This window comes from Bufo bufo, chromosome 4 (genome assembly GCF_905171765.1).
Source record: "Bufo bufo chromosome 4, aBufBuf1.1, whole genome shotgun sequence".
NCBI classification, from domain to species: domain Eukaryota; kingdom Metazoa; phylum Chordata; class Amphibia; order Anura; family Bufonidae; genus Bufo; species Bufo bufo.
The window spans coordinates 30,973,203-30,991,252 of NC_053392.1; the positions used below are offsets into that span (position 1 = coordinate 30,973,203).

The following is an 18,050-nucleotide window of genomic DNA, read 5'->3' on the forward strand; positions in this document are numbered from 1 at the left end:
TAGGGGTGCATCAGGGGGTCTTCGAATGTGACATGGCAGCTTAAAATTATCCCAGTGAAATCTCCTTTCCAAAAACCATATGGCGTTCCTTTCCTTTTACTTAATGCCATGTGCCCATACAGCAGTTTACGACCACATATGGGGTGTTTCTGTAACCTACAGAATCAGGGCAATAAATATTGAGTTTTGTTTGGCTGTTAACCCTTGCTTTGTTAGTGTGAAAAAAATTATTAAAAATGGAAAATCTGCCAAAAAAGTGAAATTCTGAAAATTCATCTCCATTTTCCATTAATCTTGGGTGTTTTTTTAATAACCGAATATAACAGCAGTATCTAACGCGTGTATTTCACACTGACAAAGGCAGCAAAGGCAGTATTTTGCTCATTAAGGGTGTTTTCTTAAACCCAGAAAATTATTGCAGTATTTTAAGCTTATATTTATCTAACACGTGTATTTCACACTGACAGATGCAGCAAAGGCTGGAAATTTATATTTTGCACAAAAAGGGTGTTTTCTTAAACCCAGAAAATTATTGCAGTATTTTAAGCTTATATTTTACACTGACAAATGCTGCAAAGGCACCAGATGTAGGATATTGCCAAAAATAGGTGTGTTTTTTTTAAACCCAGAATATTATTGCAGTATTTCAAGCTTGTATTTCACACTAACAAATGCAGTATAGGCCCCAGATGTAGGGTATTGTCAAAAATGGGTGCTTTTTTAAACCCAGAAAATTATTGCAGTATTTCAAGCTTGTATTTAACACTGACATGTGCAGCAAACGCCACAAATTTAGTATTTTGCCCAAAATGGGTGTTTTTTTTAATAACAGAATATAACAGCAGTATCTAACGCGTGTATTTCACACTCACAGATGCAGCAAAAGCTGAAAATGTTTTATTTTGCCCAAAAAGTGTTTTTTTTTTTAAACCCAGACAATTATTGCAGTATTTCAAGCTTATATTTTACACTGACAAATGCTGCAAAGGCACCAGATGTAGGATATTGCCAAAAATTGGTGTTTTTTGTATACCCAGGAAATTATTGCAGTATTTCAAGCTTGTATTTGACTGTCACAAATGCATATATGCTGTGCTGGTGCACTGAACTTGCATAAAATGGCCCCCTCCAACCACCTAATTAACAGACGGATAAAAGTCATTTTTCTGTGTCACTGGGCTCAGGGCAGGGTAAAAAGATTGTGCACTGCACCCACAAAACAAAATCTAGGTACATCGCTGAGTTAACAAGCACTTCAGATTAAAGGTTCTTTCCTATTCTCTCCCTCATAGCAGCAGCATCCTATCCCTACACTAATCAGAGCAGAGTGACATGCAGCGCTACGTGACTCCAGCTTATATAGAGGCTGGGTCTCATGCTGCACTGGTCAATCACAGCCATGACATTAGTAGACATGGCTGTGATGGCTTCTAAGGGTACACAAGTTAAACACTTGTTGATTGGCTGCTCTGAAGCCTTTCAAAAAGCGCCATTAAATCGCTGAACACCGAACTCGAACCCGAACTTTTATTTAAAAGTTCGGGTTCGGGTCCGGGGTCCAAAAATCCTAAAGTACTAACCCGAACTTTACAGTCGGGTTCGCTCAACCCTTCTCATGAACAGTGCCATCTATTGGTTTTATAGTCTTATGACAAAAGTAATAGTCTTGTCATAAGACTATGAAACCAATAGATGACACTGTTCATCTTGTTGGGGCGCAAGTAAGTGGGGCACACTGCTCAACAGAGTCCACACACCATGTAGCACTCAGCCTATAATAGCCTGCGCTAACACTGAGGTGTATATCGGATTGCTGCTATCATTCACACATCTTCTAGCACTTTATCTGCGGTAATATAAGCTTGCTAGGGTGTATCTGATGACTATTGCCTGCTTGTAATGACTCATGAACAGCGCCATCTATTGGTTTCATAGTCTTATGACAAGTGTAGTGTAGATCGTGAATATTCTGATCGCGAATTGTTATTGTGAATTTTCCATGCAAAAGGCTATACTAATAGTCTTCTCATAAGACTATAAAGCCAATAGATGGCGCAGTTCATGACTCATTAACAGCTCCATCGATTGGTTTCACAGTCTTATGACAAGACTATTACTCTTGTCATAAGATTATGAAACCAATAGATGGCGCTGTTTATGAGTAGTGTAGATTGCGGATTTTCCATGCAAATGGTTTTTCAGCTGAGAAACAAAGCAGATTTTGCTCATTTGCATGTCTTTCCCATATGCCCATGTTTATGCTAATTCGTTTTTAGATGACAAAACTGTATAGAAAGGTTATTGAATATTTTGTTAGGACAAACTTTTTGTCTCCCTAATGATATTAATAGATCTAGGTGTGCAGGTCCACCCAAGGCATCCAACAGATCTGAAGTAACTTTGAGGCTTACAGGCTCTCAGTCAGATGAGAGCTGGTTTGGAATGTATCATAGTGCACAAGGCTGCTATTGTAAGGTATGCTGACAAAGCCTGTTATCTGTCTTATGGATAGATTGATGGCTTTCACATACATGGCTTTTGGCATATAGACTTTGTGTGGTTATCTATTGTATGTCGTAGATAATAGGAGTCCAAGATGCATCTAGCTATCCTCTTAATGCTGTTTCCAAACCATTTTGATGGGGTTTCCATCAATTTTGAACCTGCCTGGGGTTCTCATACTGACTTCCATTGTGCTCGGGTGCTTGGTAGAGCACATGAGCATACAGATGTGTTTGGCCAGAGCACACAAGCACTTTGGTGCTCGATCAACACTACTAAGTATGTATCATCACTGTGTCATTGAGTATTATTAAATCTATAATGCAAGTCTACGAGATATGAAAATTGTAACTTTGTATTTGTTTGGGCTTAGTTTCTCTACTCCACCCCTCCCATTAGGAGGGTCTAGTTCAGCTAAAAACTGCATATAGGGGGAGCAGTTAGAGTCCCTAGTGTTCTGCAGTTAGGGAACAGTGCTTAGAAAAATATGTGACCCATTTGTACTCAGAGGGAGTCTTTAAAACCTTTCTAGATCTACAATAGGAATTTTGCCTACCCGGCACTAGCCTCTTTAGATACTTCCATGCCTGTGTAGAGCAATTTGGAAGAGGTAAGATCAATGTAGAATATGGAGAGATCTAAAAAATTGCTAGACAAACAGTTTCATATAAAACAGTATCTTTCTTTTATTTAGTGCTTTCCGTCTCAACTGGCCTCCCCGCTGACCAGAGCTTTGGCAAGCTGGCAGAAGGACATTCCCAGATTAGAGGACAGGCATGAAAGGGAGCTTATGCATAATTGGAGGAATACAGTCACATGTGCCAGAGATCAGTTGATACAAGTCAAATGGATACACCGTGTTTATTTAACCCCAGTCCGACTAGAACGAATGCTAAATAGCTCTTTATGTACGAGGTGTAATGGAGAGATTGGCACCTTGATCCATATGATCTGGGATTGCCCGATAATTGCAGAGTTTTTGTCAGGGGTCCATGAGTTCTCAAATTTGAAGCTAGGATTGCCGTTGGTATATTCCCCTGAAAATAGCTTGTTAGGATTGGTTAATGATCTGTTGCAAACCAAATACTCTAGAATCAGTGTTGAGCGCGAATATTAGAAAAGCTTATTTTTATCTCGAATATCGCAACTTCGAGAATTCGTGAATATTTAGAATATAGTGCTATATATTTGTTTTTCGGATATTCGTCATTTTATTCCATCTGAAATGAACACTGAACACTGTTTACTTCAGATGGAAAAAAATGACGAATATTCTAAAAAACAAATATATAGCACTATATTCAATATAGTGCTATACGGTATATTCGTTTTTTATAGAGATGGGACGGGGGATTCGTCGAATCCACGAATCCCTCGAATCTTGCTGGATTCGTGGACTCGAATCCCGATGTAATTTACCGCATACGAATCCGACGAATCCCAGTGGGGCTCAGACTGGTGGTGGCGGCGGCAGGGCACAGCAAAAGATGAGCGCTTCGCTGCTGTGGCAGGGGAGGCGTTTCCTTTCCCTGTTCCTATCAGAGGCCGGTGCAGGTGGCGCGATGACGACATTGCGCCGCCTGAGCTGTACAGCGCGGGACACAGGCCAGAAGAGGCCTGCATCGCAGCGGAGGTAAGTAAAAGTGTTTTTTTTTTTTTATGTGTTACTGGCACATTGGCAAGGGGGAGAGGTGAGAGGCACTATGATACTACTGGCACATTGGGGGGGGAGGCACTATGATACTGGCACATTTGGGGGGGAGAAGGCACTATGATACTGGCACATTATGGGGGGAGATGGCACTATGATACTGGCACATTATGGGGGAGATGGCACTATAATACTGGCACATTGGGGGGGAGATGGCACATTATGGGGGGAGATGGCACTATGATACTGGCACATTATGGGGGGAGGTGGCACTATAATACTGGAACATTATGGGGAGAGATGGCACTATGATACTGGCACATTGGGGGAGATGGCACTATGATACTGGCACATTGGGGGGGAGATGGCAATATAATACTGGCACTTTATGGGGGGAGATGGCACTATGACATTGGCACATTATGGGGGGAGATGGCACTATGATACTGGCACATTGGGGGGGAGATGGCACTATGATACTGGCACATGGGGGAGATGGCACTATGATACTGGCACATTATGAGGGAGATGGCACTATAATACTGGCACATTGGGGGGGAGATGGCACTATGATACTGGCACATTGGGGGGGGAGATGGCACTATGATACTGGCACATTATGGGGGGGAGATGGCACTATGATACTGGCACATTATGGGGGTAGATGGCACTATGATACTGGCACATTATGGGGGGAGATGGCACTATGATACTGGCACATTATGGGGGGGAGATGGCACTATGATATTGGCACATTGGGGGAAATGGCTCTATGATACTGGCACATTGGGGGGGAGATGGCAATATAATACTGGCACTTTATGGGGGGAGATGGCACTATGACACTGGCACATTATGGGGGGAGATGGCACTATGATACTGGCACATTGGGGGGGAGATGGCACTATGATACTGGCACATGGGGTGAGATGGCACTATGATACTGGCACATTATGAGGGAGATGGCACTATAATACTGGCACATTGGGGGGGAGATGGCACTATGATACTGGCACATTGGGGGGGGAGATGGCACTATGATACTGGCACATTATGGGGGGGAGATGGCACTATGATACTGGCACATTATGGGGGTAGATGGCACTATGATACTGGCACATTATGGGGGGGAGATGGCACTATGATACTGGCACATTATGGGGGGGAGATGGCACTATGATATTGGCACATTGGGGGAAATGGCTCTATGATACTGGCACATTGGGGGGATGGCACTATGATACTGGCACATTGGGGGGGAAGATGGCACTATGATACTGGCACATTATGGGGGAGATGGAACTATGATACTAGCACATTGGGGGGGAGATGGCACTATGATACTGGAACATTGGGGGGGAGATGGCACTATGATACCGGCACATGGGGGGGGACAGGCACTTCACACTTGATACTGGCACATGTGGGGGGGAGGAGAGAGGCACTTGATACTGGCACATGATTAGGGGGGCATCTATGGGGACACTTACTGGCACATTATTGGGTGGCACTGTGGGGCCATTTCTTATTGGCACATTATTGGGGGGCACTATGGGGGCTTCTACCGAGGCCACAAAGAAGGGGTATTTTATATGGGGGGCTCTGTGTGGTACTAGCATTATCAGGGGTATTATCTGTTTCTGCAGTATAGTATTGGGGAGCACAGCGGCACAGTATTGGGGGTGGTAGGATAATTTGTCCAGAAGATGCGAAGATGATGGAAAAGTAGTAAACTAAGATTTTTTTGTTTTGTCAAACTGCAGAGACGAAAAATGGCTGAAAAATGCTGGTCTGGTCTGAAGGTCTGAAAGGAGAAGATGAGGAAAGAAACCATCTATCTATTGAAGGCAACAGAAGATTGCATTAGGCTTGTCAGTAAAAGCAAAAAAAGGAAGAGACCACTGTGGTACTCAGCAGAAGTGGCCAAAATCATTAAAAACAAAAAGATAGCATTTAGGAATTATAAAAAAAAAAAAAAACGAGGATGACAGACAAATTTATAAGATTAGGCAGAGAGAGGCCAAACAAGTTATAAGAGCTTCCAAAGCACAGGCAGAAGAGAAATTAGCTCAGTCAGGGAAAAAAGGCGATAAGGCATTCTTCAGATACATAAATGAAAAAAGGAAACTAAAACAAGGAATTACCAAATTAAAAACTAAAGAAGGTATATGGAAGAAGATAAAGAACTAGCTGACTGCCTCAATAAATACTTCTGTTCAGTTTTTACAAAGGAAAATGAAGGAGAAGGACCTCAGTTGGGAAAGAAGACTAATGAATCTTTTGACGCATGTGTCTTTACAGAGGAAGAGGTTCTAAGTCAGCTGTCTGAAATCAATACAAATAAGTCACAGGGGCCTGATGCGATACACCCAAAGCTATTAAAAGAGCTCAGCGGTGAACTAGCAAAACCATTAACAGATTTATTTAACCAATCACTGGCAACAGGAGTCGTCCCAGAAGATTGGAAATTAGCAAATGTTGTGCCCATTCACAAGAAAGGTAGTAGGGAGGAATCGAGCAACTATAGACCAGTGAGTCTGACATCAATAGTAGGCAAATTAATGGAAACCCTATTAAAGGATAGGATTGTGGAACATCTAAAATCCCATGGATTAAAAGATGAAAAACAGCATGGGTTTACTTCAGGGAGATCATGTCAAACTAATCTTATTGATTTTTTTGATTGGGTGACTAAAATAATAGATGGAGGAGGTGCAGTAGACATCGCTTATCTAGACTTTAGTAAGGCTTTTGATACTGTCCCACATAGAAGGCTTATCAATAAAGTGCAGTCATTGGGCTTGGACTCCCATATTGTTGAATGGATTAGGCAGTGGCTGAGGGACAGGCAACAGAGGGTTGTAGTCAATGGAGTATATTCAGACCAAGGTCTTGTTACCAGTGGGGTACCTCAGGGATCTGTTCTGGGACCCATATTGTTTAATATCTTTGTCAGCGAAATTGCAGAAGGCCTCAATGGTAAGGTGTGTCTTTTTGCTGATGACACAAAGATTTGTAACAGGGTTGATGTTCCTGGAGGAATACACCAAATGGAAAAGGACTTAGGAAAACTAGAGGAATGGTCAAAAATCTGGCAACTAAAATTTAATTTTGATAAGTGCAAGATAATGCACCTGGGATGTAAAAACCCAAGAGCAGAATATAAAATCAGTGATACAGTCCTAACCTCAGTATCTGAGGAAAGGGATTTAGGGGTCATTATTTCAGAAGACTTAAAGGTAGGCAGACAATGTCACAGAGCAGCAGGAAATGCTAGCATAATGCTTGGGTGTATAGCAAGAGGAATTACCAGTAGAAAGAGGGAGGTGCTCATGCCGCTCTACAGAGCACTAGTGAGACCTCATTTGGAGTATTGTGCTCAGTACTGGAGACTATATCTCCAGAAGGATATTGATACTTTGGAGAGAGTTCAGAGAAGAGCTACTAAACTAGTACATGGATTGCAGGATAAAACTTACCAGGAAAGATTAAAGGACCTTAACATGTATAGCTTGGAAGAAAGACGAGACAGAGGGGATATGAGAGACACTTTTAAATACATAAAGGGAATCAACAAGGTAAAAGAGGAAAGAATATTTAAAAGAAGAAAAACTGCTACAAGAGGACATAGTTTTAAATTAGAGGGGCAAAGGTTTAAAAGTAATATCAGGAAGTATTACTTTACTGAGAGAGTAGTGGATGCATGGAATAGCCTTCCTGCAGAAGTGGCAGCTGCAAATACAGTGGAGGAGTTTAAGCATGCATGGGATAGGCATAAGGCCATCCTTCATATAAGATAAAGCCAGGGGCTATCCATAGTATTTAGTATATTGGGCAGACTAGATGGGCCAAATGGTTCTTATCTGCCGACACATTCTATGTTTCTATGTTTCTATGTTTCTATCTACATCAAAGGAGACGTCACTGGATGTAAGAGGTATGTGGCACTGTATTACCCTGTATTTCTGTAGTGATAAGAGCAGTGGCGTAATGATCGCGGTCATAAAGGGTGCGACCGTAACTGGGGGGTGGAGGCGAAGGTTCAGACAAACTGACGCGGTCTGACTTTATTTCTTACACCGTTCACACAATTATGTACAGGATTCGAGATTCGAAAGATTCAATATATTCGAGAACATTTTCGGATTCGGATTTGAAAAAAATTGGATTCGTCCCACCTTTAGTTTTTTAGAATATTCGTCATTTTTTTCCATCTGGAGTCATGATTCCTCCCTGCTTAAATTGCTTTTGGGCCAATGACTCATTGGCCCACAAGCAAGAAGCAGGGAGGAATCATGTGTTCAGATGGAAAAAATGCAGAATATTCGAAAAACGAATATATAGCACTATATTCTATAGTGCTATATATTCGTTTTTGACCCACGCCTGTATTTGATCTCGTAATATTAGCATATTACGCGATCATTACCTTGCCGATTTTCGAGTAAAAAAAAGAATGTAGAATATAATGAATATTCGAATTCGCAAATATTCAACGAATATTCTACAAAATATTTGCGAAATATCGCGAACTTGAATATTGCACCTGCCGCTCATAACTATCTAGGATACTATATCGACTTCTAATGTTCTATGCTAGGAAGTCTTTCCTGCTGAACTGGAAACCCCCTAAATCCCCCTTAGTCCAACATTGGATGCAACTTATCAAAGCGGCCTTGCCAAAGTACAAAATGACTCACCTTGCTAGAGGAAGTCCAGAGAGATTTGATAAAATATGGGGTCTATGGTTAGCTGCTAGAACATCAGTAGCTTAGCTGAAGGTGGGGATCCTGTGGCGCTGCGGTGGTGTGTATGAGTGAGTGAATGGTATTTAAATCCATAATGCAACTCTCATATTGTTGACTCACTGTTTGCGGGCCGCTGTCCCTATATTGTTGACTCACTGTTTGCGGGCCGCAGTACGGACATGGGCCAGCTATGGTCGTGTGCATTAGCCCTTATGCATATGATCCGTTTTTTTTTAAGATTCTGTAAAAAAACTGATCCTGTTGCATCAGTTGGCATCCGTTTGAGCCATTTCCGTCTGAGATACACGTACAATTTTTTAGACGTAAAACAAATAAATAACTGCATGCAGAACTTTTTTTTCTGCTCAAAAAAACGGATCTCAGGCAGAAATGGCTCAAACAGATGCCAACTGATGCAACAGGACTATTTTTTGTTAAAGGATCCTGTTCTTTTTTTATTTATTTTTTGTTCTTCTGATGGATCAGAAGAACGGAAAATGAAATGGTGGTATGAACTCGCCCTTAGATGAACATTACTTCTACATGTGACATCCTGAGATTCCTGACTGATGTAAATCTCATCAGCTCCACACATCTACTTACTTGGTGAAGCGCTGCTGGACTGCCCCATCAGTCCAACATTGGATGCAACTTATCGAAGCGGCCTTGCCAATGTACAAAATGACTTACCTTGCTAGAGGAAGTCCAGAGAGATTTGATAAAATATGGGGTCTATGGCTAGCTGCTAGAACATCAGTAGCTTAGCTGAAGGCGCTGCGGTGGTGTGTATGAGTGAGTGAATGGTATTTAAATCCATAATGAAACTCTCAAGAAGCAAAGCCAAAACTACAGGCTCGAAGGAACACAACTGACAGACTTTTGTGGAGTTTGTATCATGTACCAAGCCGCTGTTGCAATGTCTCATCGGTATGTGCTTTATTGGTTCAGTGAACTGTTTTAAATATTTATCTTTTAACAGGATAAATACAAACTTTTAAAAAAGAAAAAGAGACTCATGGCAGTCTGCATGGATGACTAGAAGAAGACGCAGAAATGGGGTGGCTGAGCCACAGACCATGAGTCACCAGTCCTGTGATCAAGGAGCCAGCTGGACTACTGAGCCGCAGACTGTGGGCCACAAGATTTTGGCCTGGGTACCAGCCTTCTGAGAGAGAGAGAGAGAGAGAGAGAGAGAGGGGGCCAGCTAGCTAATGTGCGTTCATACATGACCACGGCATCTTGGAGTAAAAACAGAGTGAAATTTACTGAAAAATAAAGCTCAAGATTACGTCACCACGCATAGGATTTCAGCTGAGCTCTTCAGTCCCGTCGCAAGCAAATGGAGGAGGCAAATATGATTTTTTTGTTTTTTGTTTTTTACACTATTTCAGGTCAATCTATAACTTGGCTTTGTGGCAAATTGAATTCATCCTGAAATTTGGATTGAATTCCACTTTGTGGGGTTGAATTTGCTCCTCTCTAATCCTTATTAAAGAGACCGTTCTTTATTCTTACTAAACTGGCTTTTTATAGCTAAATTGGGTCATTGCCTCCATTATCTGCCGGACCTGCATCAGTTGTCCTGCCTTGCACCCCATCACCCCAAAAGATCATGGTGACTTGAATAAAGAAAGGATGCACCCTCCGATCACTGCACGGCACCAGGGAGCGCCATGAGCCACTACTACCCCTATCTGTGCCAACACTACCACTCCTCTCCTCCTCACAGCACCCCGCAGAGGGTCACTGCACAACTAATATTATTACAGTTTTGGTGTAACAGGCCTAGTGAGAGTTTACAGAAAGAAAAAAAAAACAGGATCCTGTAAAAAAAAAAAGATTTTGTTGCATCAGTTTCGGCTCATGCACACAACCGCCCGTACTGTGGACCACAAATTGCAGACACAGACCCATTCACTTGAATGGGGTTTGTGATCTGCATCCAACAGTCCGCACCGTAAAAAAGTAGTGCATTCGTTACTCTCTTGCGGTTCGGAGGCATGGGCAGAAAACCCATGGAAGCACTCCGTAGGGCTTCTGTGGCCTTCCGATCTGTGCCTCCATTCCACACCGCACTGTATCTCCCGGATTGCGGACCCAATTAAGTGAATGGGACTGCATCCGTGATACTGTGAGCACGCGGCCGCTGTCCATATATTATTTACTCACTGTTTGCGGGCCACTGTACGGACATGGGCCAGCTATTAGCATTAGCCCTTATGCATAGGATTCATTTTTTTTTTTTTTAAGATCCTGTAGAAAAAACTGATCCTGTTGCATCATTTGGCATCCGTTTGAGCCATTTCCGTCTGAGATACGATTTTTTAGACGTAAAAAAAAATAATAACTGCATGCAGAACTTTTTTTTTCTGTTAAAAAAAACGAATCTCAGGCAGAAATGGCTCAAGCAGATGCCAACTGATGCAACAGGACCATTCTTTGTTAAAGGATGCTGTTTTTATTTTATTCTTCTGATGGATCAGAAGAACGGAAAATAAAATGGTGGTATGAACTCCCCCTTAGTAGAACATTACTTCTACATGTGACATCCTGAGATTCCTGACTGATGTCAATCTCATCAGCTCCACACATCTACTTACTTGGCGAACTGCTGCTGGATGTAGTTATTTGCTCTTCCCACTTGTTCCTCGTTTAGTAGTGGAGTCACCGTCAGTGCACAGCTCCACAGGCAGAGCGCGGCCAGGAGAATGTGCCCCATCCTCATCTGCAACAGTAACAAAAAACCTACATAATAGCAGCAACATGTATGTCTGTATCATACAGTATATGGACACCTGACAGTAACCAGCAGTGACGATGGGTTCACAAACAGGACTAAAAATACAATAACCCGGTTCTCTGTGATGTCATCTGAGGTTTATGTAATATAAGGTATTGTTACGCCACAAATAACACAGTGATAACTCTCTGAGTACAGATAATGTAGTAGATATCACCTGCAGTCCTATGTAACACCACAGATAACACAGTAATAACTCTCTGAGTACAGATAATGTAGTAGATGTCACCTGCAGTCCTATGTAACACCACAGATAACACAGTAATAACTCTCTAAATACATATAATGTAATAGATGTCACCTGCAGTCCTATGTAACACCACAGATAACACAGTAATAACTCTCTGAGTACAGATAATGTAGTAGATGTCACCTGCAGTCCTATGTAATACCACAGATAACAGTTATAGCTCTCTGAGTACAGATAATGTAGTAGATGTTACCTGCAGTCCTATGTAACACCACAGATAACACAGTGATAACTCTCTGAGTACAGATAATGTAGTAGATGTCACCTGCAGTCCTATGTAACACCACAGATAACACAGTGATAGCTCTCTGAGTACAGATAATGTAGTAGATGTCACCTGCAGTCCTATGTAACACCACAGATAACATGGTGATCACTCTCTGAGTACAGATAATGTAGTAGATGTCACCTGCAGTCCTATGTAACACCACAGATAACACAGCGATAACTCTCTGAGTACAGATAATGTAGTAGATGTCACCTGCAGTCCTATGTAACACCACAGATAACACAGTGATATCTCTCTGAGTACAGATAATGTAGTAGATGTCACCTGCAGTCCTATGTAACACCACAGATAACACAGTGATAGCTCTCTGAGTACAGATAATGTAGTAGATGTCACCTGCAGTCCTATGTAACACCACAGATAACACAGTGATAACTCTCTGAGTACAGATAATGTAGTAGATGTCACCTGCAGTCCTATGTAACACCACAGATAACACAGTGATAGCTCTCTGAGTACAGATAATGTAGTAGATGTCACCTGCAGTCCTATGTAACACCACAGATAACACAGTGATAACTCTCTGAGTACAGATAATGTAGTAGATGTCACCTGCAGTCCTATGTAACACCACAGATAACACAGTAATAACTCTCTGAGTACAGATAATGTAGCAGATGTCACCTGCAGTCCTATGTAACACCACAGATAACACAGTAATAACTCTCTAAATACAGATAATGTAGTAGATGTCACCTGCAGTCCTATGTAACACCACAGATAACACAGTAATAACTCTCTGAGTACAGATAATGTAGTAGATGTCACCTGCAGTCCTATGTAATACCACAGATAACAGTTATAGCTCTCTGAGTACAGATAATGTAGTAGATGTTACCTGCAGTCCTATGTAATACCACAGATAACAGTTATAGCTCTCCGAGTACAGATAATATAGTAGATGTCACCTGCAGTCCTATGTAGCACCACAGATAACACAGTGATAACTCTCTGAGTACAGATAATGTAGTATATATCACCAGCAGTCCTATGTAACACCACAGATAACACAGTGATAACTCTCTGAGTACAGATAATGTAGTAGATGTTACCTGCAGTCCTATGTAACACCACAGATAACACAGTGATAAATCTCTGAGTACAGATAATGTAGTAGATGTCACCCGCAGTCCTATGTAACACCACAGATAACACAGTGATAGCTCTCTGAGTACAGATAATGTAGTAGATGTCATCTGCAGTCCTATGTAACATCACAGATACTTTTCAGAGTACATATATTGTAGTAGATGCTACCTATATAACTATATTAAAAACTGCTGGTCACCAGAGAGGGAGGCTTTTTTTCTATAGTATGTAAGCATTGTAGGGTGGTCGTAACCACTGAAAACAAGCAGTGTATAATGTGATGGACAAATGGATGAAGTGAGACAACCCCTTTAAGTAACGTGAATATGGCCATTCTACATGGATGCTCGAGGACCTTTCACTACAAAAAATATGACCCATAAAATAATATCCATTACTGGTACCGTAGGTCGCTACTTCAGGATTTAATCTCACGCTCTCCTATCCCAACCTATATATCTGCTTGGGGAAACAAATAGCTATATGCTAAAGAGATGACATCCTCTGTTATAAAAGTTCCCAAAACTGTATCTAGAGGTTGTCTGATTCAAGAAAAAGGCTTCAAAACGTTAAATACCTTTGACATTGAATGGTAGTGGCCCCGATGAAGTGTTGTGACATGGTATACTACTTCAGGTCATTAATCTCTGGGCATCAGTGCAGTGGGAATACAATATTAAAGAATGAAGCCATAATTAAATGTATAAAAGTCTCTTTTACTTAGTGCAACATAGAACTTCAGGTACATTAAATAGCAGCTGATTTCAAGTGCAATTCTCTGGTACCAATAAGGATTTGAAGGCAGGTTTTATCGTTACAGTTTAGCACTTATGTTGTACTGACCTAGTAGTATTCTGAGTGATGGATGTCTTAGCCGTAGTCCCTCACCTCACAGCAGTGTCTTTAGTGCTGGTTGTAGCTGTTCACTCTACTGTTGGTCTTCCCAAGGTTTTACTTGAGGCTGTCTTTAGCTATAATTCTCTTTGGAGAATCCTTCCAGGCATGTGCTTCCTCTCCACTGTGTAACTCAACAGGAACTTTCCCTCCTGGCAAGGAATCAGGACTGGCCCACTCCTAACAAGATGGGAGGAACAGGATGGTTAGCCCTGTTCCTTGCCAACCATATCCTTAAGGCCGCATGCATACGACCGTGGTGTTTTTTGCGGTCCACAAATCGCGGATCCGCAATGCACGGATGGCGTCCGTGCGCATCCTGCAATTTGTGGAACGGCACGGACAGCCTTTACATATAACTGCCAATTCTTGTCCGCAAATCGCGGACAAGAATAGGACATGTTATATTTTTTTTGCGGGGACACGGAACGGAGCAACAGATGCTCCGCATCTTTTGCAGCACCATTGAAGTGAATGGGTCCGCATCCGAGCCGCCAAAACGGCGTCTCGGATGTGGACCAAAACAACAGCCGTGTGCATTAAGCCTAACCGGAACTAACGACCAAATAACAACAAAACAATACATAATATATACATAACTATATACAATTGTAGTATCCCCAGGTCTTGGGTACTACAATTTGACACCACCCATGATTAACAAAATAATTAGCTCTTACTGAGATACTTGTTGGAAGTGTATGTGTGTCATCGGAGCTATCACATATATGGTGGGACTGTAATGTCTCTTTGGTTTGAGGTTTGGACCATGATGGAGAGAATATGCAGCATGACACGGATAACACCATTAGTGATGAGTGCGAGGTGCCATATTCAATTGATTGAATGTTCGTCTTTTATTCGTCGAAATCGAATATTCGTCATTATTCTATTTATCGCGAATAATATGCGATTTAATTATTCGCGTATTGCAATTATTTTTTTTTTAACTGTATAAGTCAACTTTCCTATTGCTTGGCTATTGGCTAATATGTGTATTTTACGAATATTCGCTATATTGCTATATATTCTTGTTTTAGAATATGACGAATATTCTAAAAAACTAAGTTATAGCAATATAGCGAATATTCGTAAAATACACATATAGACTGCAATTTAGCTAATATCGTGCTATAATCATTTTTTTATAGTATAATTTTCTTTGTCTCTTCTGAACTTCAGATATGGAAAAAATGTACACTATAAAAAAAATACTATAGCACTATATTAGCTAAATTACAGTCTACCTGTATATGTTTATTTTACGAATATTCGCTATATATTGCTTTACCTTTTTTTTATATGACGAATATGACAAATATTCTAAAAAACAAAGTTATAGCAATATAGCGAATATTCGTAAAATACACAAATAGACTGTAATTTAGCTAATATAGTGCTATAATCTTTTTTTTATAGTCTAATTTTTTTGTCTCTTCTGAACTTCCAATTTGGAATAAAATGTAAACTATAAAAAAAAATACTGTAGTACTATATTAGCTAAATTGCAGTCTATATGTGTATTTTACGAATATTCTCTATATTGCTATAACTTAGTTTTTTAGAATATGAAGAATATGACAAATTTTCTAAAAAAAACTAAGTTATAGCAATATAGGGAATATATTCGTTATTTAGAATATTCGTCTTTTTTTTTCAATCTGTACTGTTATTCCACTTTGGCATACTCCTCCCCGACAAGCGTCCCTGTCACCATGGGAACGCCTGTGGGTTAGAATATTCCATCGGATCTGAGTTTTCGCGATCTCCGGGAAAACTCAGATCCGATGATATTTTCTAACCCACAGGCGTTCCCATGGTGACGGGGACGCTTGTCGGGGAGGAGTATGTGAACAACTGTACATAAGTGGAATAAAAAAGACGAATATTCTAAATAACGAATATATTCCCTATATTGCTATATATCATTTTTTTTGAATATTTGTAATTTTTTCCATATGAAAACATGATTCCTTCCTGCCTAAGTTGCTTGTGGGCCAATGACTTATTGACCCACAAGAAAGAAGCAGGGAGGAATCATGTTTTCAGATGTAAGAAAATTACGAATATTTGATACAGCGAATATATAGCACTATATTCGAAATATTCGCGAATTTGCGAAGTTGCGATATTCGCGATTAATATTTGCTATTCGAATATTCGCGCTCAACACTAAACACCATGTTAACTCTAAGTAAAGACCAGCAGTCCTATGTAAAACCAAAGATAACAGACATGTAGTCCCATGTTGTGTGTATGTGTGTATATATATATATATATATATATATATATATATATAGACACAGGTGAAACTCGAAAAAATAGAATATTGTGCTAAAGTTCATTTATTTCAGTAATGCAGCTTAAAATTTGAATATTTTGAAAAGGTTTAATATTCTAGGCTCAAAGTGTCACACTCTAGTCAGCTAATTAATCCATATCCCCTGAGCAAAGGGGACTTGAGATTGTGATTTTGGGGTTTTCATAAGCTGTAAGCCATAATCATCCAAATTATAAAAAAATAAAATAAAGGCTTGAAATATCTCGCTTTGCATGTAATGAGTCTATCTCATATGTTAGATTCACCTTTTAAGTTGCATTACTAAAATAAATGAACTTTGCACAATATTCAAATTTTTCGAGTTTCACCTGTGTGTATATATATATATATATATATATATATTATATCATGAGGTCACTCCATCTATATTTGACCTGCGATGTCTTGCTTCTGGAGGTTGTCAAAGGCTCTTCAGTACTTTCTGTGTCCAGGCTCAGAGGTTCAGTCATGCTCTGGTTTTGCCAGGCTTACTTATATCTCTATGACTGGGGTGTGGTTTCAGTTACTGTTTAGTCTCTCATTTCAAAACAAAATAATTGAGTAATTCTGTAGATAGAAGTTCTAAAATATTTCTTAAGAAAAAATCACCACCATGGGATTGTTCTCATTATACTGTATATTAAAGATCATTTCTGGGAATAAGATTCCAAAAACAGAACAATCTTAGTATTTGCAATAAACTCATACCCTTGGGTGCATATTATGGGCATATTGCTGTGGTGTTCACTAGCTCTCTCAGAAAGCTTCTCTGTGTCATGTCAATTGTCTGCACCGAAAGAGAGTTGACATATGGGAACTGTGTAATATTTCCAATGATTAGGTTAATTCTTCTTTTATTATCATTTTAGATGTCTTTGATTGCCACTATCTATACTGTTGCATGATCAATGGGGACTCAATTTTTTTAAAAAATTTATGTTGATTCTACACAAATCAAATATGTTCCAATTGGCCTGAAACATTGCTTTATGATACTGACCTCTCTTCACTACTTTTTAAGCTTATGAACACATTGACAACAATATCAAATAAAAGTAAAACTTACATATGCAGCAATGGGTAAACGCATGGTTGACCGTGTTAACAAACAGTGTATTTAAAAAAAGACTGTGGCGTAACACGTGTTATGCTTTTTTATGTTCTAAAGCTTCCAAAATTTGTCCCTTATCAGAGGCTGATGGTATTTAAACACAAAAAAAGACTGTAGCTTGTTGGGTCCAAACATCCAAAAATTAAGCCTTTAAGGGAGCAGATTTCTGCCCCTATTTATAAACACATAGTAATGTCATAAGAAGCAGTGGCTTGTTCTTAACAAGTGTCCAAAAAATTATTTATTAACAGGGGCAGAATGCTTGTCTGTATGGGTACACACACAAGTGTTATATTAGAATAAAAATTTGACTTCTGAATAAGCCTGGAAAAATTCTCCCTTTTATTTGGGAGCAGCAGCAGTATAGTGTGGATGTGTAAAGGCTAGGGTAATTAT

The 18,050-nt window shown here is 40.1% G+C and overlaps 1 protein-coding gene across 2 annotated transcripts in view; it reads right to left on the bottom strand.

Annotated features, from left to right (window-relative positions):
• Positions 1 to 17,061, bottom strand: part of LOC120997105 — a 31,764-nt gene extending 14,703 nt beyond the window's left edge. The window contains exons 1-2 of one of the 2 annotated variants that reach the window (XM_040427041.1): positions 16,939 to 17,061; positions 11,502 to 11,626 (exon numbers count right to left, since the gene is read on the bottom strand). In XM_040427041.1, coding sequence (XP_040282975.1) covers positions 11,502 to 11,626; positions 16,939 to 17,013 — 200 coding nt within the window. In that variant the 5' untranslated portion in view covers positions 17,014 to 17,061. Of the gene's footprint in view, positions 1 to 11,501; positions 11,627 to 14,172; positions 14,327 to 16,938 lie in introns of those variants that run through there. The other variant, XM_040427042.1, reaches the window with a different exon arrangement.
• Positions 17,062 to 18,050: the final 989 nt, after the last annotated feature.